Source organism: Musca vetustissima, unplaced genomic scaffold, assembly GCF_032173495.1.
Source record: "Musca vetustissima isolate MV318-11 ecotype Yass unplaced genomic scaffold, APGP_CSIRO_Mvet_v1 utg20399, whole genome shotgun sequence".
NCBI classification, from domain to species: domain Eukaryota; kingdom Metazoa; phylum Arthropoda; class Insecta; order Diptera; family Muscidae; genus Musca; species Musca vetustissima.
In genome coordinates, this window is record NW_026881917.1 from 104,162 (window position 1) to 129,731 (window position 25,570).

The window sequence follows — 25,570 nt, forward strand, 5'->3', positions numbered from 1 at the left end:
TTTTCGATTTTAACCATACTTGAGTATGGCGACTTTTATGAACTGGTGCGTTGTCCTGCTAAAAAACGAGTCCTTGATTGTTGCTGCTTTCCCAAAATGTCAATAATTTGTCTTCCAAGACTTGAACGTACTCCATTGAATTCATCCGACAACATGGAAATGTCAAATAATGGCTATAAAATGCTCCCAAGGCCATTAAGGAACCGCCACCGAAATATTGTATTAAGAAATAACGATATTTCGGTAACCGCCACCTTGGGAGCATTTTATAGCCACGGAATGCTTTATTTGACATTTCCATGTTGTCGGATGAATTCAATGGAGTACGTTCAAGTCTTGGAAGACAAATTATTGACATTTTGGGAAAGCAGCAACAATCAAGGACTCGTTTTTTAGCAGGACAACGCACCAGTTCATAAAAGTGGCCATACTCAAGTATGGTTAAAATCGAAAAATATTAAAATTTCCGACCAGAATCCGATCGAGAACATGTGTGGAATCTTGCCTCGTCGTGTCAATGCAGAAAACCGCCAATACCAAACATTATTTTATTTCCAAGAAGTGATTATCGATGAATGGCGGTCAATCGATGAAGACTTGCGAATAATTTTGATCAACAGTGTGATGGATAAAATTTTTGAACTTATTCAAAATAAGGGAGGCCCTACCCATTATTTATAAAAGTTATTTTATTTTATTTAAGTTTTAAAAAATTAATTTTTTTAATTTTGTAAAAGTGCGTCTATAGTTATGCAACACCAGCAATTTTGAAAGTGCAGAATTCGGCGAAACCATAAAGAATAAATTAATTATTTTTGTTGAATAATATGTGTTTTTGATCGTTTTATTGTGAACAATAACTTAATGGGTCCATTTTATTTGTCAACTAACATACCAATTGAATTAAGGGTGCGTCTATAGTTATGATACGCAGTGTATGCCTTTTGAGCTGGGACATCTTCATCCATTCTCACAACATGTCCTATTCACGGTAGTCGCTGCAGCTCGATCCGCCTGACTATGTCGATGTCCGAGAATAAATGGTACAACTCATGGTTCATTCGCCGGCGATATTCACCGTCGACGCAGATCGGCCCATAGATTTTCCGGAGAATTTTTCTCTCAAACACTCCAAGAGCTGCCTCATCTGCTTGCGTAAGTAAACATGCTTCAAATCCATACAACAGCACGGATAGTAGCTGGGTCTTGTAGAGTGAGTGTTTGGTTTGGCGAGAGGTCAGACTCAGACCATAGAAGGATATGTTGGTCAACACGATGTTGGTTTTATTTATAGCGGTACCGAGATATATAAAATCATTCACAACTTCGAAGGTATAGTTTTGACGTTCCACAATTGGTCCGAGTCTACTGGACGTCTTGCGTCCGTCTTGGTCTTCTCGCCATTTTCTTCCGAGTGCCATTTCTGTTCACATGTTCATCTCGTATGACCTTTTCCAGCAGGATGTTAAACAGATCACACGACAAACTGGCACCTTTTATGAGTCATCGTTGAAGGGTTTTGTGGGGTCCTTTCCGACTTTAACTGCTGATCTTGTTAAAAAGTTAAAGTTAGCCTGCATAGCCATATTAATTTAGACCTGGCTTTAAACCCCTCTGATCGGATTGGGCTGTCGAATGCGTCTTTATAGTCGACGAATAGATGGAATCTGTCGATATATTTTTCGTGGGTCTTTTCCAGTATTTGTGTGTGTGAAAATCTGGTCTATGTTGGAGTGTGAAAATCTGGACTATGGTGGATTTGCCAGGTCTGAGGCCGCATTAGTATGGTCCGATAATGTCATTGACCATTGACTTCAGTCGTTCACGCTGCACTTTATATACGATGGGAAGGAGACTAATTCCTCCATAGTTGGCACATATCGTTTTGTCTTCTTTTTTGTGCACGGACGCAGGGTGATGAGGTTCCAATCATTGGGCATGCATTCATCTAGCCAAATTGTACTAATCAGTTGGTGCATGCTCCTGATCAGCGTCTGTCCATCGGTCTTGAATAGTTCGGCTGATAATCCATCGGCACCTGCTGCTTTTTTGCTCTACAGCCGATTAATTGCTACCCTGACCTCATCTTGGCTAGGTGGTATACAATCTATACCGCCATCTCTTGTTGGTTCTGGGGTATCTTCTTCGCTGTTATTATTTTATACCAGAAGCTTTGCAAAATGCTCCTTCCAGATTCTCAACATGCTGTCTGTATCTGTCAGCAGGTTTTCTTCTTCATCCCAAAGCCTTTGCCTTGGTGTATTACTCGCGCATGCTCCTGATCAGCGTCTGTCCATCGGTCTTGAATAGTTCGGCTGATAATCCATCGGCACCTGCTGCTTTTTTGCTCTACAGCCGATTAATTGCTACCCTGACCTCATCTTGGCTAGGTGGTATACAATCTATACCGCCATCACTTATTGGTTCTGGGGCATCTTCTTCGCCGTTATTATTTTATACCAGAAGCTTTGCAAAATGCTCCTTCCAGATTCTCAACATGCTGTCTGTATCTGTCAGCAGGTTTTCTTCTTCATCCCAAAGCCTTTGCCTTGGTGTATTACTCGTGCATGCTCCTGATCAGCGTCTGTTCATCGGTCTTGAATAGTTCGGCTGATAATCCATCGGCACCTGCTGCTTTTTTGCTCTACAGCCGATTAATTGCTACCCTGACCTCATCTTGGCTAGGTGGTATACAATCTATACCGCCATCACTTATTGGTTCTGGGGTATCTTCTTCGCCGTTATTATTTTATACCAGAAGCTTTGCAAAATGCTCCTTCCAGATTCTCAACACGCTGTCTGTATCTGTCAGCAGGTTTTCTTCTTCATCCCAAAGCCTTTGCCTTGGTGTTTTACTCGTTGGTAATATATCCGGACTTCATTCTGACTCCTTTAAACGTTTACGGGGTTCGTCAACATTAGCGGGGTTTTGGGTTTCTTTTTCGTTGCTTTTTCATAGTATTAGGGGTTTTCCGAGTGTGAGCAACTAACACGACGCCTCAACCCAGTTTTTATAGTTCTTATGGGCACAAATCGGCTCACTTTTTCAACGGGTGATGGAAGTAGCTACCGCAGGAGGTCAGTGTCCACAATTGAGATGAAAGAACGACCAAGATAAGCCGGGGCTTTTTCATATTAATGACAATCAGAGCCGTTACTTGGTATCTATCATCCCCTCGGTCATACCTATTTTTTTATAGATGTGGAATATAAATATATTAACTAAGGTATAATCCTCTCCTGGCGTTTTATTTAACTTCACATCCTCCACGATATTTAAAATTATACTGAACTGAATTCACTGTTCAATATAGGATCTGTATTGATTAATGGAGAGTAACTTATCTGAATCTCAGAGGAAAATCGACTTCTCTCAAAATCAATCTTTGTTTAAAATATTCTTTGTTCAACTTTCAATATTTTACCAGATATGAACCTACCGATACCTCTGGAGGTGCATGTGAAGGTGATACAGTATGTATTGGTGGCTATGCACGCACAGTTTATACCGTGCGGCAATTACTGGAACAGCAAAAGGATAATAATGTGGTATACTTCAACGCCGGTGACAGTTTTCAAGGAACGCTGTGGTACAATGTGGGCCGATGGAATGTGACAAGTCAATTTTTAAATTTACTACCAGCTGATGCTATGGTAAGGTCATTGAAAATTTATATTTTAATAATTTTCATTAAATAGTGTCTTAAAATTCCAGACCTTGGGTAATCATGAATTCGATCATGGCGTTGAAGGTGTTGTACCATTTTTGGAAGCTTTAAATAGTCCCATGCTGGTGGCCAATATCGATGCAAGCAATGAACCCACCATGCAGGGTAAATACCAACCATCAATGATTATTGAGCGCAGTGGTCGCAAGATTGGTGTTATTGGAATTATTTTGGAGACGACATATGTAAGTTTAAGAGAAAATAATTTTTTTAAACATTTTCTAACACAAGCCCCTTTTTAGGATTTGGCTAACACCGGCAAATTAATATTCCGCAATGAAAGTGAAACAATTTTAGAGGAAGCGGAAAAGTTGAAAGCTCAAGGTGCAAATATTATAATTGTTTTGTCACACTGTGGTTATGATGTGGATAAATTGATTGCCTCAAAGGCGGGCTCAGTTGTCGATGTTATTGTCGGTTCTCATTCACACACATTTTTATATACGGGTGATACACCGCCGGGCCCTGATGTACCCAAAGGTGATTATCCCACAGTTGTAACCCATTCGGAAACGGGTCATCGTGTTTTAATTGTTCAAGCTGGAGCCTATGCCAAATATGTTGGCAATATAACGGTTTACTTTGACCAGGAGGGTAATGTTGCGGATTATGAGGGAGCACCACTTTATATGGGTAGTGATGTGCCGCAGGGTAAGTTTTTATTTCAGTATTTTGTAGATATTATTATTTGTATTGGTGTTTGATATACGCTTTTTTTATTGTGATGACTAACAAGTGGCATTTCGGGAAAATTAATTGTATTACATAACACTTTTTTAATTATTCGAAATTTTACTATAGCATATTTGTTACTATGCTTTATGTTTTTTTAAATATGATATGATAGACTGAGATCAATCGTTTCAAACATCGCTTGAACTACTTTCTTTATCCTACTTATATAAACAACTGGCGCCCAATGTTTGTTACAAACAGTTTGGCTTTAAAGTTGTTGATTATTTTTGCATTTGTAATGTGACAATGAACTGATTGGGAGGCTCTTGTTGTCGCTCTCTCTACATTGATCACCTCAAACCATCTTCCAGTAGATCGTTCTTTCCTGATAAATCTCTCCCTGCTTATGATAGACCACATCGACATCGCAGGTACTAAGGGTAATGTTTACATAACACACATTCTAATAACATGCCTATTTGTAGCAGACATTTTTTCATTATCCGAAGACTGGGGTTGCTCATATTATCCATGCTCGAGCTAAATCTGTTAAGATACCTCCTACGATGTTTCTAAATCAACCCGAGAGCATTCCGCCTCATATTTCTTTGTTTTATGAAATACAACATCGCCTGGAGAACTCCTTTTTTTATTCTGGAATATGGAAAATTCTTATTACCTTGTCATATAAACAAATGGCGCCCAACGTTCCATACATGAAACGGACATTAGTTGTATGTGTGAAAGGCTGCCTAAGGATTATTTTAAAAGACTATAATATTAATATTTCATAGACGAAATCTGTCCATAAATTATCCACAAAGATAGATCGGCCAACGCTTCAACTTCTCAGCCATAAATTGAGGAATGTTGGTTTTTAAGTCCCCAAGATTTGAAGGTTTATCTGCATAAACACTATATTTTGTGTATGGTTGGGTATTCCATAATCCGAACTTAAAAAAAATTTCAATGCGCGTCTGTCTTTTGCGCATCTCTCCCAATTTGAAAGTCCTTGTTCCGTCGAATTCGTGCCCTTCTGCGTAAACCATCAGTTGGCTCGCTTTTATATACCTTTTGAGCTGGGGCATCCTCATCCATTCTCACAACTTGACCTAGCCAACGTAGTCGCTGCAACTCGATCTGTCTGACTATGTCGATGTTCAAGAATACATGGTACAACTCATGATTCATTCGACGGCGATATTCACCGTCGACACATATCGACCCATAGATCTTTTGGAGAATTTTTGTCTTAAACACTCCAAGAGATACCACAACGGCTTGCCAAATACCTATTCTTCTGCGTCTTGTAGAGTGAGTTTGGTCTAGCGAGAGGTGGCCTTCTTTCTAAATTGGTTATTTAGACCATCGTGGAATCTGTTCTAAATTGCTTACTTAGACCATAGTAGCAACTGTTGGCCAACACTATTCTACTCCGAATTTCAAAACTGATGTCTTTAGTTTTATTTATGGTTGTACCAAGGTATACAAAATCTTTGGCTACCTCGAAGCTGTAGTTCTCAAGTTCCACAGTTGGTCCGAGTCTACTGGACGTCTTGCGCGCTGATACCATCAGCTTGGTCTTCTTGCCATTTACTGCCAGACCCATTTTGGTAAACTGCTTTTCAATTTGTTCAAAATTGGCTGTTACTGCTCGCAATGTACTATCCATTATCTCGATGTCATCGACGTAGGCGAGTAACATGTGTTTTTTGGTGTACAGAGTGCCATTTCGGTTCACCTTTGCCTCTCGAATTACCTTTTCCAGCAGGATATTAAAAAGGTCACACGATAAACTGTCATCTTGTCTGAATCCTCGTTCGGTACTGAAGGGCTCCAAGAAGTCTTTTCCGACTTTAACTGTTGACCTTGTGCCAGTTAAAGTTAATCTCCATAGTCGTATTAATTTTGCAGGAATGCCGAAAGTAGACATGGCATTAAACACCTCAGAACGAATAGGGCTGTCTAATGCGGATTTATAGACGACGAATGGGTGAAGTGTGTCGATTTGTGGATGTGGTGGATGTGTCAATCCTGAAGCCGCCTTGGTATAGTCCAATAATGTCGTTGATCATTGGCTTTAGTTGTTCCCTCACCCTGTACAGCGCACTGTACAGGGTGAGATGGAGGAACTGCCATCAACTTCAGACTGGTGAATTGTCGAATTTGGTTTTCTCCGATGAGAAAACATTCGTTGTCCAGCAGTTTGTAAACAAACAAAATGATCGTCTTTACTTGCCAAAGAGTTCAGCTGAACTTCGGTTGGCCACTCAAGAGCCGTCCATGGTGATGGTGTGGGCCGCCATAACTGCCGATGGTGGTTCTTCGCTCGTATTAATCAATCGTGGCATCAGATTAAATGCCAAATATTATTGCGAAAATATTCTGGAGGGTGTATAAAAGCCTAGGGCACGCAAACATTTTGGCCGCAGACCTTGGACATTCCAACAGGACTCAGCACCATCGCACTCAGCACGCGCCAATCAAGAATGGTTACAAAATGAGTTTCCTCGCTTCATTTCCAGCGCAAATAGCCACTAAAATCTCCGGATACAAATCCGTTGGACTGTTGTATCTGGAGTATTTTGGAAATCAAGTTTGGCACTAAAAAAATACGAAAGTGTCAATCACCTTCAAATTATGTGGTAGCACTTCATATACGATGGGTAGAAGACTTATTATAGAGGAATAAGTCAACTTCCCAGTTGGCACATATCGTCTTTTCACCTTTTTGTACACGGGACACAGTATGCTGAGTTTCCAATCATTGGGCATGTATTCCTCTAACAAAATTGTACTAATCAGTTGGTGCATGCTCCCGACTAGCATCTGACCACCAGTCTTGAATAGTTCGACTGGTAATCCATCGGCACCTGCTGCTTTATTATTCTTCAACCGATTGATTGCTATTCTGGCCTAATCTTGCCAACGTGGTATACACTCTAAACCGTAATTTCTTATTGGTTCTGAGGTATCTTCTTCACCGCCACTATTTGATACCAGAATCTTTGCAAAATGCTCCATCCAGATCTTCAACACGATATCTGTATCTGTCACCATCTTCATCTCTCAAAGCCTTTGTTTTGGTGTTTTATTCGATGGTAAAATTGCCGGACTTCGTTCCGACCTCTGTACATCTCGATTTGCTGCGGCTCACGTTTTTCTTGTTCTTTCTTTCGTGCAATGACAGTGTGGTTGGTAACATTGCACGTCAAATGCAAGTAGAAACAATGCAGTTAATTTGACAGTTAATCGAATAGTCAGCTTTGCTAAGTGGATTATCTATTTATTGTTCCGTGGTTTCTGGTTGATTGACATATGGTCGAGACAAAAACAAATGTTTTCGTTGTGATACATCATCTTATTATTGCATCATGGTTGACACCATGGCAGAATGAATAGGTAGTCCATTTAGCGCAGCTGATGTCTTGATTAACTGTCAAAGTGGATAATTTGTACTTGAATTCGATGTGCAGTGTTGCCAACCATGTGAAATATTATATGGAAAATTTTGACAGATGATCGAGACAACAACAAAGGTCTTTGTTTTGATACATCACCTTATTATTGCATCATGGTTGACACATTGATGTTTGGTGTGAACTTTAGGCCGTGTTTACATCAAACGTTTTTACACCTATTCAAAGGAATTTACATATTGAATATTTCTTTATAAATTTTTAATTAAAAATAATAAATAATTTAATTATATTACTAATATTGTACATAATGCATGTATTTATATATAATTTTCCTCACTTTTTTGGCTTACAAAAATACATTTTTGGATTCCTAACAAATTAAAAAAAAAATGCTTTGGAAAACAAAATGATTTCTGGGTCTAGTGGTTTGTACCTAAAAGTGCCTATCCAAACTTATGTGCTTGCAAAAAAAATTTTGGAAAACGCAATTAACAAATGTTTCCAAAATAAAAAAATAACTTTTGAAACAAAATTCTGTTTTTTTACTAAGTGATTTGTGACTAACATTAATGGTGGAGCACGGATAATATACGGTAAAGGTATTTTATAAATTTATTTTAGAACAAAAGTGCAATAAGTATATGATACTATATACATTTCGTTAGACTCAATAACTTTGGAAGCAATGGAACCATGGAAAAACTATATTGACGCCAGAGGCAGTGTAGTAATAGGCGAATCTTTGGTGGATTTACCGCAACAGCTGTGCGATTCTCAGGAATGTAAATTGGGAAATTATGTTAGTGATGCCATGGTGTATTCGGTAAGGAAATATTCTTTCTCCATTAATCTATGTTATAATCAATACTGATAATTTTAATAAACTACAGTTTAAGAATGTGAAACGTAATCCCAAACAATGGACCGATGTGGCCATTGGCATAATAAATAATCGTGCCATGAAATCTTCCTTGCACAAGGGCAGTAAGTATTTTTTAGACAATATTTACAATATTCCAAAATATTTATTATATATCTTCCCCGTTTCAGATCTAACATATGCCCAATTAATAGCCATGTCACCATTTGAAAATAATTTGGTGGCATTCGATTTACCCGGCAAATATTTGAAAGAGGCTCTCGAGTTTTCGGTCAGCAGTATCGATTTAAACAAAGGCATTATTAGTTCTTATAATTTTCTACAATTATCTGGTATTAGGGTATCATTTGATTTGCGTAAACCTGCATATCAACGCATTGTAGATATGAAAATACGTTGTGCCCATTGCCCTCAACCGAAATATGAAGATTTTGATGAGACATCAATGTATCGCCTTGTGACACCAAAATTTCTACAAAACGGTGGAAATGGTTATAAAATGTTTCGGGAACATGGTACAAATTTAAGGTAAGTTGTGGAAAAAATGTAAATTTAAAATTGTTAATAGAATGTTTACACAAGCATAACTATGTGTAAGTTAAACGACATGTACATTAGAACTTTTAGCTGGGTTAATCTTGTCTATGAAATTTTTTTACAAATATGCAATGGGATTGACAAATTTAGATCGACTGGATTTACTAAATGTAGTTCCGTGTAAATGTACTATAAGCGAAAATAACAACGTTGATAAAGCTTGTACAGGTTCTTGGACGGAAATCAGGTGGGAATGTATGTGACTCAATCAAAAAAACTACAGTACAAGGTTCCGTATTAATCCAATGTGTATATTGCCTTTAGTTATTCTTTCCATCAGAGCCAGAATTGCAGTTTCATTCGGATGGAGATTTACCTCTTGGGAGTCAGACGTGCCAATGTTATTGTTTATTGTTTCATCTATTGTCTCTATTCTATTTCTCTCCTTATCTACCATGGTTTCGAATTTAGTGTGGATTTTTGATAGAGAATTCTTTATTTTTGAGACGCCATTTACTTCCAGGAGTTGCGTTTAGGGGTTCTCGTAATTTTTTTTATTCTTTCCTGTGAAAGTTGTCACAGTATGCTACAGTTCTCTTGCGGCGAACTCTGTTGTAAAGTCTTCAGACATATTTACTTTTGTTCCAAATCTCCCCAGTCATTCAGAGTTTTTCGAAGGCAGATTTCTTTTCTCGAAAGACTTTGCAATTATGACCGTTAAATTGTTGACATTCCTGTATATGTGGTCTGTGGGCTGCCCTAACCTATTTTTGATCAGTCTTCCGAATTTTACCCAGTTAGTCTTAGTCTTGTACAAAATAATTTGAAAAGTTCGGGAACGCAAATCTGGTAAATATGCCAAAATTAGAAGGCAATACTTCAAAATCCACATAACAGCCAATCAGAAGTAGGCATTCCTGTTTACCATTTTTACTCGGCCAAATTTCTCGAGTAAAATGTTTACAAATAGAACGCCATTTTGTTTTGTGCTCTCTTAAATTTGATTCAATGTTTTACCAGTTTTGTGGGTTCAGGAACGGTTTTCGAGTAAAAAATTGCAAAACATGTAAAATTAGGTGATTCTTTTAGGTTGTGGAACGGAACTATTTTGAGACTCTCCATTCCTCTCCTCGTCTATTAAGTTTGCTGAACATATATAGTCTGCAAGAATCTACTCGATTTTACTATTTTCTTCGATATCATAAAGGAAAATTCGTTATCGTAGTAAAAAGTAGTAGATTCTTGCAGTACGGGAGCAGACCAATAGTTATGTCTAATTCCTCATCTCTAATTTGATTAAAGAAGGTTGGTTTATTGGATATGTTAAGGCTGTTACATCGTTAGTATTGATGAAATCTAAGAGGGTGTGGCCTCCTTTGTTAGTAATATACTGCCCCACGCAAAGTGGCGTGAGTTAGCGTCCTGTTAGTACTTCGTTATCTGTTTCCTTTGATGTTCTCACCAATTGCTGCAGTTCCGCCGATGGTGGTGGTATCGTCGAGTCGAACGGAAGGTAGGCGGATGCTAGGTAAATGTTGTTGTTGGTTTCCCCGCTGCTCTCTATGACATCCACCTCTCTAGGGATACATAGTCGAGCCAAAAAGTCGACTTTTCTTTTTTTGCCCCTGACCAAAAAGGCGATTTTTAGACTTTTCGATTTTTGCTTTCGTCTCTTTTCGATTTTGCTAACCTAAAAATTTGATTTTTTATATGAATTGTTGTCAACAGATAAAATAGAGTTCTGGAGTGTGTAATTCTTGGGCAATTTGGGGCTTCATGATAATAAACCAAGTAGTTATGAAGAAAATCGAAAGTCGATCTTGACTTCTCAATAAAAAAAGTGGAAAGTCGATTTACTTATCCCTAGTCCTATCCAATCCTTGCCTTCCCAATTTTGAAATAGACTGCGTTGGACACTTAGTGCGCCCTGCCCTTAGTCTTCAGATCAAATCTGACAATGAAGATCTATCTAGGCCCACCACAAGTCGAGTTCCATCTTCTTTCTCCTTCCTGTGGAAGATTTCCCATTTCTTTACCAGCAGTGTCATGTTTTGTAGATCAAAGACTTCCAGTATGCGTTCTGTCGCGAACTCGCTGCTACCGCGGACGAATGCCCCTTGTTTTTTGTATTAAGTTTGATTGTCACCAGCTTAAGTTTGATTGTCTTATTTATTGGGAAAATATCCGCCACTGTCTATTTTTCGCTTTTGTGCCCCCAGATAACCATTTCTTTCTTGTAATGCGCTTGGCGATGTCCTTTCTCACTTCCTTAACCATCATATCATCCTCTACGCTCCATCGGCATTCTAGGATGGCTGTACTTGTCATGTTCAGACGCAGATGCATAGGCACCCAAATTTGAGATGTTTGCTCATGATTTAGAAGGGATAGGCTATAGGATTAATAGTATGTTTACATTGTACCGATATTCGTTAATCCAGTTGGTTTAAATTTCAAATTCCTTTGAATATATGCCAAATAATGTTCCGTTGCTTATTTTTAACTTTGATTTATTGCTAATATTTACTTCTAGATTATATATTCGCGATATTGATGCCATAATGGAATACACTCAGAAATTCTCTCCCATTTCTCCAAAGATTGAGGGACGTATTGTTATGGTATGATAAACAGATAAGAGGAGCAGCAGCATCTACGTCCGAGAATCTCAAGTATTATACACAAATTAGTAAATAAAATATTTTCGTAGAAAACATCCACTATTTGTGTTTTATTCGGGCGATTCGATAAAGAGAAATAGAATAAAATTGCGTTTAGATTTACGAAATCAACTCGATCGCAATTGTCAATTCTACAGCGTATACTTCAATATAATCCACTGGATTTGAGAAAATGATTAAAGTGATGTATACGCTATGGAATTGACATTTGAAATCGAGTGGATTTAGTAGTCTAAATGACATTTAAGGTTTTGACGTGATAAATTATTTGATTTAATGGGATTTTCTCTTAATTGAATTAGGTTTTAAAATTTACTCGTTATTTCGAGCTTATATGCTTCATTGAATCGAAGAGGAATAAATATATTGAGGTCTTGACATTATAAATTATTTGATTAAATAGGATATTCTCTTAAGCCGATGAAGCATTTAAATTCAATTTTGAAAATATAAAACTTTCGTACAATCGTCTTTTTTTTTGTAAATCCTCCTATCAAAATCTCGAAGTAAAACCCTATCCAAAATTTCCTCTTTAGATTCGGAAATTCTAAAAAAATTACCAGAATGGAAAAATATTGTAGAAACGCAAGGCCGGGTAAAAATTGGTGAAACCAAAGTGAATTTACTGAGTCATGAGTGCGGTTACAAGGAATGTAATATGGGAAATATGTATACAGATGCGGCACTATATAAGGTAAGTAGGTATGAACTTTTAATACTTTATATATTAATGATGATATTTTTATAAAATTTTATTAGTTAATGCACTTGGTTCCCTATGCCATGAATGATTGGACAAATATTTCGGTTGCCGTTCTAGCTGCTGGTGAATTGTATATAGATTGGCCCAAGGGAGGTACGTTAAGAAATAAGAATGTCGAAAATTATATAGTTTAAAGGGGGAAAACTTTAGAAGACTTCAGGCTTGGCATGTTATATTGGTTTTTCTTATTGTAAAAGACTAAAATAGAATGGCGCCCAAAAGTTTGACTCGGATATTTCTTTTATAAATTAACATTTCATTCAAAGCGTGTAATCAACGGAATCCAATGGTCAATGACATTACTGGACCATACCATACCATAGACAAGATTTTTCCACCGCGCCAAATCCTGGAAAATACCCACGAAAAATACATCGACACATTCTACGTTTTTCGTCGACTACAAAGCCGCATTCGACAGCCCTAACCGTCCAAAGGTGTTTTAAAACAAGTCGGTGTTCGGCATTCATGCAAAATTAATACGGCTATACAAGATAACTTTGAGTAGCACAAGGTCAGCAGTTAAAATCGGAAAGGACCTCTCGGAGCCCTTTTATACCGAACAAGGGACAGTTTGTCATGTGACCTTTTTAACATCCTGCTAGAAAAGATTATACGAGATGCAAATGTGAGCAGAAATGACACTCCAAACAACGCATGTTACTCGCCAACGCCAATGATATCGACATAATGGGTCGAACATTGCCTGCGGTAACAGCCACCTTTGAACGAATTGAGAAGGAGTCTGCCAAAGTGGGACTGACAGTAAATGGCGAGAATACCAAACTGATGGTATCAACGCGCAAGACGTACAGTAGACTGTGGAAAGATTTTATATACCTCGGTACTGGAAATTCGGAGAAGTATCGTGTTGGCCAATAGATGTTTCTATGGTCTGAGTAAGCAAATCAAAAACAAGACCACCTCTCGCCAGACCTAACTCACACTCTACAAGACGCTGATACTGCCCGATCTGTTGTATTTATCTGAAGCATGGTACTTGGAAGGCCACGAATTCGATGGAAAGATCAAGTGAATGACAGCATTTCGGAACAGGGTCTTTGAAATTGAAAGAGCTGCGCACAAGGCCGATGCGCCTGGATATCTGTCTGAAGCTTGGCTTATGGAACAAATATTCTGTCTCAAGCCAGCTAAGTAAATAAATAACTTAACAGGCCAGGCCTGAATCCTAGTATGTTGGCTTTATATGAAATGTAAATTTATAAGAGAATGTCAGAGTCAAACTTAAATTTGAACGCCGTTCACTTTATTTTTTTTAAATAAAAGAAGCCAACTTACCATGTCTATCCTGAAGACCTCTTATGTGTTTCCCGCTTAAAGGACCTTAACGAATATAAATTACTAATACATAGGGTTCACATTGTGTACATTGTACAATAAGGCAAAAAACAGCTTAAGTTTAATATAAAAAAACTGGATGTTGTTTAGGTTTTCATAATGAAAGTAAATTCAAAATTCTGGATTTTGACAGTAAACTTTAGAAGCAGCTAATCTTCTTCGGTGATGGTATCAGGTCTTGCTCATGATGCAATAATAAACAAAAACCCTTGTTTTGTCTCGACCTTCTGTCAAATTTTCCTTATAAGATTTAACATGGTTGGCAACATTGCACATCGAATTCAAGTAGAAATTACCCACTTTGACAGTTAATCGAGACATCAGTTGCGCCAAATGGACTGGAGAAAACAAAGGTTTTTGTTTTGATACATCTCCTTATTATTGCATCATGGGCCGAACTTCCAGAACTGCAGCATGTGAACCCTATCTAATGATATGTTCACATCGACATATATTTACACCTCTTTTCATTATTACATATTATTTTCAAAATCATTTTCTCTTATTTCAGATATAACCTACGCTCAAGTATATTCTATGGCACCGTATGAAGCTCCACTGGTAGCATTCGATTTAAAAGGCGAACACTTAAGAGCAGCCCTTGAGAATAGTGTCTCCCGCATCGATAACAATAAATACAATAGTACAAATTCATTTCTTCAAGTGTCGGGTTTGAAAATTACCTATAATCTACGAAATCCCATTAATGAACGTGTTATTGATGTTAGAATTCGTTGCGCTGCATGTAAAGTACCTAAATTTGAAAAGCTACAAGATGAGGAAACCTATAGAATACTAGCAACACGTTATGTGGCCACGGGAGGTTATGGCTTTTCAATTTTTGATCAATATGGTCAGAATGTCGTGTAAGTTTTTGCTGATTTTAATAAAGTGGAAGTTTGTAACTAATCGAGTTTTCTATTTCAGAGAATATGCAACAGAATTTGAGTCCTTGATGGATTATGTGAAGCAATTTTCTCCCCTATATGCAGGAGTGGAAAATCGCATAACATTACTTTGAAAATTGTTGTTTTTAGCAATTTTGAAATTTATTTTTCAATAATAAACGTTGTCATTAATTGGAATTAAAGAACATTGGTCTTTCTTTGGTCGTATTTATACCCCTTTATATCATGTGGATTAACGAAATATTATTTAAAGTACATTTACATAAACGAATTTAAATCGATTCGATTAATAATATTATTAGCGGTCTTTTAAAACGCGTTTAGACTGTAGATTTTATCGTGAAAATGTGCATTAACTCAATTTGATTGCTAATCGAAAAATATAGTAAAAATTAGTAGATTCTTGCAGTACAGGAAAAGACCATATAATGAATATCTACACATGTTTATTATGGGAATTAATTCCAATTAAAATTGTGAAAATATTAGGCAGCTACATACCATTAACTAATACTATTTAAGGTACATTTACATATACGATTTTAAATCCACTCGATAAACGAAATCCAGAAATACGTCCTTAATGTTTACAAAAACCTTTGATCATTATCTAAACGGCAAACAGCTGATGTTTATTTGAGCTTTCATATGACTGTTCAACTAAAATAGTAATGTAAACACAGCCATAATGAATGTAAACATAACATATGAACACAATTTGGTGTAAATACGCCCTACGGCCTTAAATCAAGGTAGTGTCAGACTAGCTGTTGATACAAACAAATGTTATTGTAATTTAAAAACAAAAAATAAAAACAGAATTATAAATAAAAATTTTCGATTTTGAAAGCTTATTCGGCAATACATTTGTTAAACTTTTCTGAAAGAATTTGTTCAAAAAAATTTATAAGTCCGTTTGTTTTTGCAAAATATTTTTGACATATCACGGTACTATAACATTTGTTTGTCGCTGATGCGGCTACCTTACTGAGTATACCACGTTTTAAATGAAAATTTTATTTGAAATAATTTGCCAAATTGGCATTTTATGTTGTTCTCGTATGAAAATGCAAAATAATTTAATGGACCTGTTGCAAGACCACAAAACGGGACATATAGCATATTTATTTTATAACTGATGAGTTGTATTTTTGTTTTTCGCCCCAATATATGCTACCATAGTACAAAAATACAAAGTAGGACAACTTGAGATGAATAACAAAAATGCAACTATGTAGGTAGTGGCCTTTTCTGTCAAATATAAAATAAATATACGCAAAAGGTTGTTGTATTTATGTAACATTTAACTTATTTACTTACGTAGCTTGCTTGTAACAGAACGGTTGTTCCATAAGCCGAGCTTAAAAAATATTTCAAAGCGCGTCGGCCGTGTACGAACCTAATTCAATTTGAAAGACCATGTTTTGAGGTGTTGTCTTCCACTAGATTTTTCCATGTGATTCGTGGCGATCCCCTTCTGCGTAAACCATCACTTGGATCGCTTTTATATGACTTTTGAGTGGGGGAATCATCATCCATTCTCACAACATGACCTAGCCAACGTAATCGCGATGTCCGTTCGACGACGATATTCACCGTCGACGCAGATCGGCCCATGGATCTTCCAAAGAATTTTTTTTAATCACTTTAAAAGCTGCCTCATCTGCTTGCGCAAGTACCCATACTTCAGATCTATACAACAGCACGGATAATATCAGCGTCTTGTAGAGTGTGAGTTTGGGTTGGTGAGAGATGGCCTTGCTTTTGAGTTGCTTACTCAGACCATAGTATCATCTTTTGGACAACACCATTCTCCTCCGTATTTCAAAGCTGGTGTTATTAGTTTTGTTTATGGCGGTATGGAGGTATATAAAATCGTTCACTATCTCGAAGCTGTAGTTTTCAAGTTCCACATTTGGTCCGAGTCTACTGGACGTCTTGCGCGCTGATGCCATCAGCTTGGTCTTCTCGCCATTTACTGCCGTTCCCACTTTGGCAGTCTACTTCTCAATTCGTTCAAAGGTGGCTGTTACCGCTCGCAATGTTCGACCTGTTTAGTGTACAGAGTGTCATTTCTGTTCACATTTACATCTCGTATGACCTTTTCCAGCTGTTAAACAGGTCACACGACAAGCTGTCACTTTGTCCGGATCCTTGTTTGGTACTGAAGGGCTCCGAGAGATCCTTTCCGACTTTGAGTACTGACCTTGTGCCACTCAAAGTTATCCTGCATAGCCGTTCAAATTTAGCAGGAATGCCGAACGCAGACATGGTTTTAAATAAATCTGAATGGATAGGGCTGTCGAATGCGGCTTTATAGTCGACGAATAGGTGAAATTTGTCGATGTGTCTTTTCCAACATTTGAATGGCGTTACGGCGTATTTAAACCACCTGAAGTAAATATGTTCACATGACATGATATGTCAAAGCGGAATATTTCTCAAAGTTATCCTGCATAGCCGTTCAAATTTAGCAGGAATGCCGAACGCAGACATGGTTTTAAATAAATCTGAATGGATAGGGCTGTCGAATGCAGCTTTATAGTCGACGAATAGGTGAAATTTGTCCATGTGTCTTTATCAGGATTTGGCGCAGAGTGAAAATTGGTCCTATAATATCATTGGCTTCAGTTGTTCACACAGCACGCTGGATTGCACTTTATATGCGATGAAAAGAAGACTAATTCCTCTATAGTTGGCACATAACGTCTTGTCTCCTTTTCTGTGCACGGGATACAGGATGCTGAGGTTCCAATCATTGGAAATTCATTCCTCTAACCAAATTCTACTAATCAGCTGATGCATGCTCTTGATCAGCATCTCACCACCAGTCTTGAATAGTTCGGCTGGTAACCCATCGGTTCCTGCTGCTTTATTTTTCTTTAGCCGATTTATTACTATTCTGACCTCATCTTGGCTAGGTGGTATACACTCTATACCGTCATCTCTTATTGGTTCTGGGGTATCGTTAACCCAGTGGGTTTAAATTGTCAACTCCATTGTAAACATGTCAAATAAATCCTCATAATGTAGGTTAATGCGGTAACAAGTTCTTGTAATGCGGTAACAAGTTCATTGTAAATTTTATCAGAGACTCTGGAATAAAACTAATAGTACGTTTACATTTAATTTCGTTAACCCAGTGGGTTTCAATTGTCAATTCCTTTGCATATATGTCAAATAAATCCTCATGAAGTAGGTTAACCCGGTAAAAAGTTCTAATGTGTATGCCGTTTAAGGATTCTTGGTTTTGAAAACAAATCTCTAAAAATCCCAAGTGCATACTTATAGCTTGTATATCGCATAGCAAATGAGGTCAGAGAAATGAACCTATATTGAATCTTTAAAAAATTTACAAAATTAAGTGTTCGAAATCTAAATATATCCGCGAATAATTTTCGAAAATTGCTTAAATTTGTTAAAGATTATTCTTTGTGTATTTATAACCTATTTCCTAATCTAATCCCTAATTTCTTTCCTTTCCAAAGATCGATTAGTTCTGGAAGCTTTAGAACCCCGGCGTCAAGAACTTCAAGCATATAGCAACCGAGTTGTGGGTTCATCTCGTGTCTATTTACAACAAAAGGAATGTGCTTCTGGTGAATGTAATCTGGGGAATTTCTTTACCGATGCAATGTTACACGCTGTAAGATATGGAATAAATTTAAGGATGTCATAGTCTAACGTTTAAATTATACCATTGTTCGATTGTGGTAATACATTATCAGTAGCGTTGGCGGTTTATTTGGGATACCATTTGTATTTTGTTTTTGCAAAATAGTCAGGCTGAATCCCAGTTTGTTGTTTTTTATAAAAAAACAACTATTTATTAGTGGGGAATGTATGGCATTGTTTGCCGAGGGGTAAGGCAGGGAAGACTATAGTTTCGGATCACGCCACTGATCCTCATCAGTTCCCTTAGTTTTTTGTTGGGATATTCTCCCCAGAAGCTATTGCTTCTATACAAAAAACCTTTCATACCCAAATGTCTCTTGTAACAAAGCGAAGTACTTAGCTGACCAACGACATAAACTGCATGAGAATTTCGTTGGAGCCTCACTTCGAGGTTAACAAGGCATTTACAAACAATACCACACCTTTCCCACTGTTGTGTGTTGTCACATCGCGACAAATGCACACAACGACTTTGTTGGTGTTGCTAGTATACAGCAACAAACCAAACAGTTCAACCGCCATACATTCCCCACTAATAAATAGTTGTTTTTTTATAAAAAACAACAAACTGGGATTCAGCCTGACTATTTTGCAAAAACAAAATACAAATGGTATCCCAAATAAACCGCCAACACTACTGAAGTTGTAGACGCAGGCACGGTTGAACTGTTTGGTTTGTTGCTGTATACTAGCAACACCAACAAAGTCGTTGTGTGCATTTGTCGCGATGTGACAACACACAACAGTGGGAAAGGTGTGGTATTGTTTGTAAATGCCTTGTTAACCTCGAAGTGAGGCTCCAACGAAATTCTCATGCAGTTTATGTCGTTGGTCAGCTAAGTACTTCGCTTTGTTACAAGAGACATTTGGGTATGAAAGGTTTTTTGTATAGAAGCAATAGCTTCTGGGGAGAATATCCCAACAAAAAACTAAGGGAACTGATGAGGATCAGTGGCGTGATCCGAAACTATAGTCTTCCCTGCCTTACCCCTCGGCAAACAATGCCATACATTCCCCACTAATAAATAGTTGTTTTTTTTTTATAAAAAACAACAAACTGGGATTCAGCCTGACTATTTTGCAAAAACGTAATACATTATTTATTTTCGGAAGAAATCCAAAATTATCATTATTTATGTAAAATGTTAATATAAAACTCATCGTTGTTTTATGAGAACATTAAACGGCATATACATTAGAAGTTTTTTCCGGGTTAACCTACTTTATGAGGATTTATTTGACATATATGCAAAGGAATTGACAATTGAAACCCACTGGGTTGACGAAATCCGGTTAATTTGGAATTAGATATTTTTGTTTCAAGTTTTGTTGTCAACAAATCAGTGAAAAAATGCATATCTGGTCTGCTCCAGTACTTTTTAATAGAAAAGCTAGTTAAAGAGAAACATTTCAAAATCGCTCTCAGAGTGAGAATAATTTGTTAAGTTAGGGCACGCATTAAATATGCCAAAATTAGATTCCAATACTTCAAAATAAACATAACAGCCAATCAGAAGTTGACATTCCTTTTTACAAATTTTTCTAGTAAAAAGTTTACAAAGAGAACGCCATTTTGTTTTGTGTTGTTTTAAATTTGGTTCAATGTTTTACCAGTTTTGTGGATTCATGTGGATTCGGTTTTCGTGTAAAAAGTTGCAAAACTTGTAAAATTAGTAGATCAATTTAGTTTCTGGAACGGAGCTATTGTATTGTCCTTGTGTTTGTGTATATACATGATGCAATAATAAGGTGATGTATCAAAACAAAAACCTTTGTTGTTGTCTCGATTATCTGTCAAATTTTTCCATATAATATTTCAAATGGTTGGCAACACTGCACATCGAATTCAAGAAGAAATTACCCACTTTGACAGTTAATCAAGACATCAGCTGTGCTAAATGGACTACCTATTCATTGTGCCATGTGTATATACATCCAACATCTGAAAGGCGTTGCAGCGTATTTACACATTCAAAGTAAATGTGATCACATGGTATATGTCACAACGGATTATTTCTACTTTTATTGTGAGGTATAAAATAAAGATGTAAAATAAGTTACATTATAATATTAAGCTGAATTTAGACTATGTAGAGATCCACAATACTATTTAGACTAGTATTAGAATGGTATAAAGATGACAGTCAGCTGTTAATTGTTTACGTAAACCTACACATTTCTGTGGCAATTGTTCAATCACTATTTTCACAATTCTAATAGGAATTGCTCGTCATTAGGTCAACAAAATACATAAAATATATGTTGTTTTAAATTACAAAAATATACCTACATTATAAATATAAAAGACGCTATATACAGCTGCTGCCAATTTTTAAAATTTAACGTATTTTGAAGCGTAAATACTTTTCATTTAGGTTGTAAAATTGTTTCGATAAATAGATATATTGAGTGGAGGAAAATTCAGATCTAGACGCGCCTTAAAGTACGTTTAGATTTACGTAATCCACTCGATCTAAAATGTCAATTTCATAGGGTGTATATCAAATATAATCCATATAATAATCAAATGGATTTAGTAGTCTAAAGCCGCTCTTAATAATCCGATTTTAGCAAATAATTACTTATTTTCGGAAGAAATCAAAAATTTATCTTTACGCACTTAATCTAATATCCATCATAGCTTTATGTGACCATAAATATGCATTGTTTGTTTTGGTTTCAAATATTTTTCATTTATTTTCTAAGTCTTGTTGTCTAAAAATCAAATTAAAAAATTCACATATAGTGTTTGTGTATATACCCCTACATTTAAGGCCCGTACCTAAATTCAGTGAGTTGCGTACTAAAATACCCACCTTCTCACCTTTATAGGGTTCGTTGAGCTTTCGTATTACCCAAATACGCAAGAACTTTATTTACTTGTGTGTCAATTGAAAACGGCGAAAATGGATGACAACATTTTCAAAATTAACCGAAAAACGTTTACGTTTATAGAAAAACAAAATTTTCAATGGCTGGAATTATATTTTCAAAAAATTCAAAATACGCATTGTCAATTTTGAAAATTTTCAACTTTATATTTTTATACGCAATGCGTATTTGGGTAACATTCATTGAAATACATGCATACGCATGAATTTAGGTACGACCCTAAGGCGTATTTACACTATCAAATTATGTTCACATGTTATGTTTACATTTATTACAGCTGTGTTCCCATTAATTTGTAGTTTTAATAGTTTCTAGGTGAACAGTCATACAAAACCTCAAATTGGAGTAATATTACAATTGCATTAACAACGCAGGGTAATTTTCGTGTCCCGCTAAACCCCGGGAGTAAGTATCGTTAAACCTCATATTGAATTAAATACCATTTTCTAAAATATAAAAACTTCCCCATTACAGATATCACATATAATCAACTATTTACCATGTGTCCTTATGAAAATTCCCTCTATGCACTTACTCTACCAGGTGGCATTATACGAGAGCTACTAGAAGATTCCATTGCACCATTTACCGCCATGAAAAAATCATCATCAAGATTTTTACAAGTTTCCGGATTGAAAATCAAATACAATATAACCCAGCCTGTGGGTCAAAGGGTACAAGAATTGAATGTATTGTGCACAGAATGTAAAATTCCAAAGTATGTGGAATTTGATGAGCAGAAAGATTATCGTGTTGTGGTAATGGAATATTTGGCAAATGGTAAAAATGGTTTTAGCCTAATTAGTGAAAATGCCAAAGATTTGAGGTGAGTTGTTTGGAATGAAATATATATTTTTTAAATTATGTGGCTAATTTTTTTTTAATTGTAGAAGAGGTATTGGGGACTTGGAGGCCTTCATAAAATATATGGAAAACAAAGAACCAATTGTGGCTGGTATCGAAGGACGAATTCAAATTGTGAATTAATTTAATTACAAAAAATATTGACTGTTATAATATACAAAAAAAAAAAAAACAAAAAATTCGAAAATTTTACATTTTATTTATTTTGAGAATATAGTCAGTACCATGACACAATAAATAGCGCAGCTGACTATCCGATTAACTGTCAAAGTTCATACTATGGCAACATGGTATAATAATAGAAGGTAACAGCAAGTGTTGTTCTACAACAACGTCAAAGTGTCAACGTTATTTGGCAGAAAAATGTAAACAAAGAAACAAATTAGATTTATTTTTAAAATTTAATATTTTCGAATACTCAAAACAAAATTGAAAAACATGAATGAAAAATCTATCAAATTTATAGATAGATAGATTATATATTGCCACTTATATGTGTAACACATATAAAATTGCTGCGAAATGCGAGTTATTCCATGAAGAAAGATTTGCTTCCTCAAACTTTCCCAGCAGGCAGATTGAGTAAATTGAATACGGTAGGACATTTAATAAAGAACAATTTCGAATTGTATGCGTTCCCAATTTTCCTGTTGGGTGATTTTTAAAAACATAGTTTGTCATATTCATATTGACACTAGTATTACGTTGGAATTAAAACAACTGAGTTTTGCTGTTACCTTTTATAATTGTACACAATGAATAGATAGTCCATTTAGCATAGCTGATGCCTTGATTAACTGTCAAAGTGGGTAATTTCCACTTGAATTCGATGTGCAGTGTTGCCAACCATGTGAAATATATTGAAAATAGACAAAAACAAAGGTTGTTTTGTTTTGATACATCACCTTATTATTGCATCATGGTGTATACCAATAATCATCAGCTGACTGTCATTTATGAATGTAAATGTACGTTTATGACGTGTTTAGACTATAGCTTTTAGTGTGATAATGTGAATTTATTTAATTGCTAAATCAAGTTGAATTTACCTCGATTTACCATACAAAGTTAAATTAACTCAATATTTCGATTTGTCTGAAATCCTACACTAAATCGAGATAAAAATGCATCACTTCTCCTAAACGTACTATAATGGCAACCCTTTATTTTGTCATTTGTTTACGTTAAAATTCCAAACAACAAAAATGCAACAATTAATTTTTATGTTTGTTTATGATATTTTAAAACACAATATGTTTTTATGATTTCTTACCAAATGGAGAGCAAATTTTATTGGCATTGTGAAAATTTTTACCAACAAAAATTGCTACAGAAGTTATGAAACCGAGGAAATGTGTTTGAATACGTAAACAAATAACAGCTGATTGTCAACTTTATATACCATTTTAAATAATAGTGTAAACAGTTAGGATTTAATACCTCGATTTAGAAGGCGTCTTTATTTGTGTATGATAAATCATGAGATGAAATCCTAAATCAAAATAATGTTTACTCGATCTGAACTGTCAATTCCATACCGTATAAGTCAAATATAATCCACTGAGTTTGTAAACAGGATTAAAGTGACGTATACGCTATGGAATTGACATTGGAAATCGTTTGGATTTAGTAGTCTAAACGCGCTCTAAGTGTATATGCGTTTTTACACTGCTAGAGTTTACAAAAAAAAAAGAAACACTTGCAACTTTTGGTACATCCAAAAAGATTTACAAAACCAGTGTTGTATTTCTCTAGAATAGTCATTTCGATCTTGGCATTTACATTATAAGTTATTGCCGCGTGATTATTTACTTAACATATATGAAAATAATAATTTAGATCTACTGGATTTAAAAAATCCAGTCCAATGTAAACGTACTATAGAAATTAAGCGAGATATGAGATGATGTATTGAAAATACAAAAGCATTGATCACATGACTATTTCTAAATTAATTTTTATGCTCTGATTTCAGCTAAAGATGTCATCGAAGCCATGAAGCCCTGGAAGTTATCACTCGACGAACAAATTGCACAAATTATAGGCGAAACAAAAGTGGATCTCGAGAAAAGTGATTGTGATAGAACCGAATGTAATATTGGTAATTTTTTTGCCGATGCCGCTGTATATGCATTTACAAAATTAACACCCTACAATGAAATATATTGGTCCCAGGCATCAATTGCACTAATAAATACAGGTGCCATAAGAGTGCCACTCTCCAAAGGAAGTATGTAATAGCACGTTTAAACTACCACTCGATTTCAAACGTCAAACGTCCATAGCGTATATGTCAACTAAATCCTGTTAACAAATCCATCGGATTGTATTTGACGTATAAGCTATGAAATTGACATTTGAGATCGAGTGGATTTCGTAAATCGAAAACACACTTTTACATGAGTTACTTTTTATCCTCAATATCCAAATTTATTTCCTCTTAGATCTTACCTATGGCCATTTATCCACAATGTCACCATTTGAAAATAAAATGACAGCCTTCATGCTACCAGGAGCGAAACTTTTGAATGCCTTGGAATTCAGTTTAAAGGAACTGAATTTAAATGAAGGAAAAATAACATCTAGTATTTTTCTACAAGTATCTGGCATGAAAATTACCTATAATATTACCAAACCCTTTGGCGAAAGAGTACAGAAAATTAAAGTCCTTTGTCAGGATTGTAAGGTGCCCAAATATGAGCCTTTAGTGGCGGATCGAGAATATCGTATTGTAACGTCTGATTTTATTGCCGAAGGTGGCGGAGGATTTACAATGTTTCGGGATTATGGAAAAGATTTTCAGTAAGTAAATATATTTTTGATTAATATAATAAAAAATTAATAAATATAAATATATTTAATTGTGTATATTGTTTCAGAAAAGAGTTGACAGATCTAGAAGCTGTCTGTGATTATGTCAAAGACAATAGCCCAATTACTACAGGTTTGGAAGGTAGAATCAAAATTGTTTATTAGTAATTAATTGAATACATAAAAAAGTTTTGTTTGTTATTGTACTTTGTTTTGTTAAATTGTACTAAGTATTAACGTAACTAAAGAGTATTAAGAAGATGTATGTACAAATGCCAAGGGAACGACTATTTTACAGAGTAAACAATTTTTAAAACAAATATAATATAATTTTATTATTTTCAATATTTTTGTTTGCATTGGAAAAATAAAATT

The 25,570-nt window shown here is 35.8% G+C and overlaps 1 protein-coding gene across 1 annotated transcript; it reads left to right on the forward strand.

The window, feature by feature from the left end:
* Positions 1-977: 977 nt before the first annotated feature.
* Positions 978-25,360, forward strand: LOC133327988 (apyrase-like). Its single transcript, XM_061536536.1, has 7 exons — positions 978-991; positions 3,429-3,654; positions 3,716-3,913; positions 3,971-4,379; positions 24,360-24,614; positions 24,829-25,186; positions 25,264-25,360. Exons 1-7 carry the CDS (start codon positions 978-980, stop codon positions 25,358-25,360), a joined length of 1,557 nt encoding a protein of 518 aa, XP_061392520.1.
* The last annotated feature ends 210 nt before the right edge of the window (positions 25,361-25,570 follow it).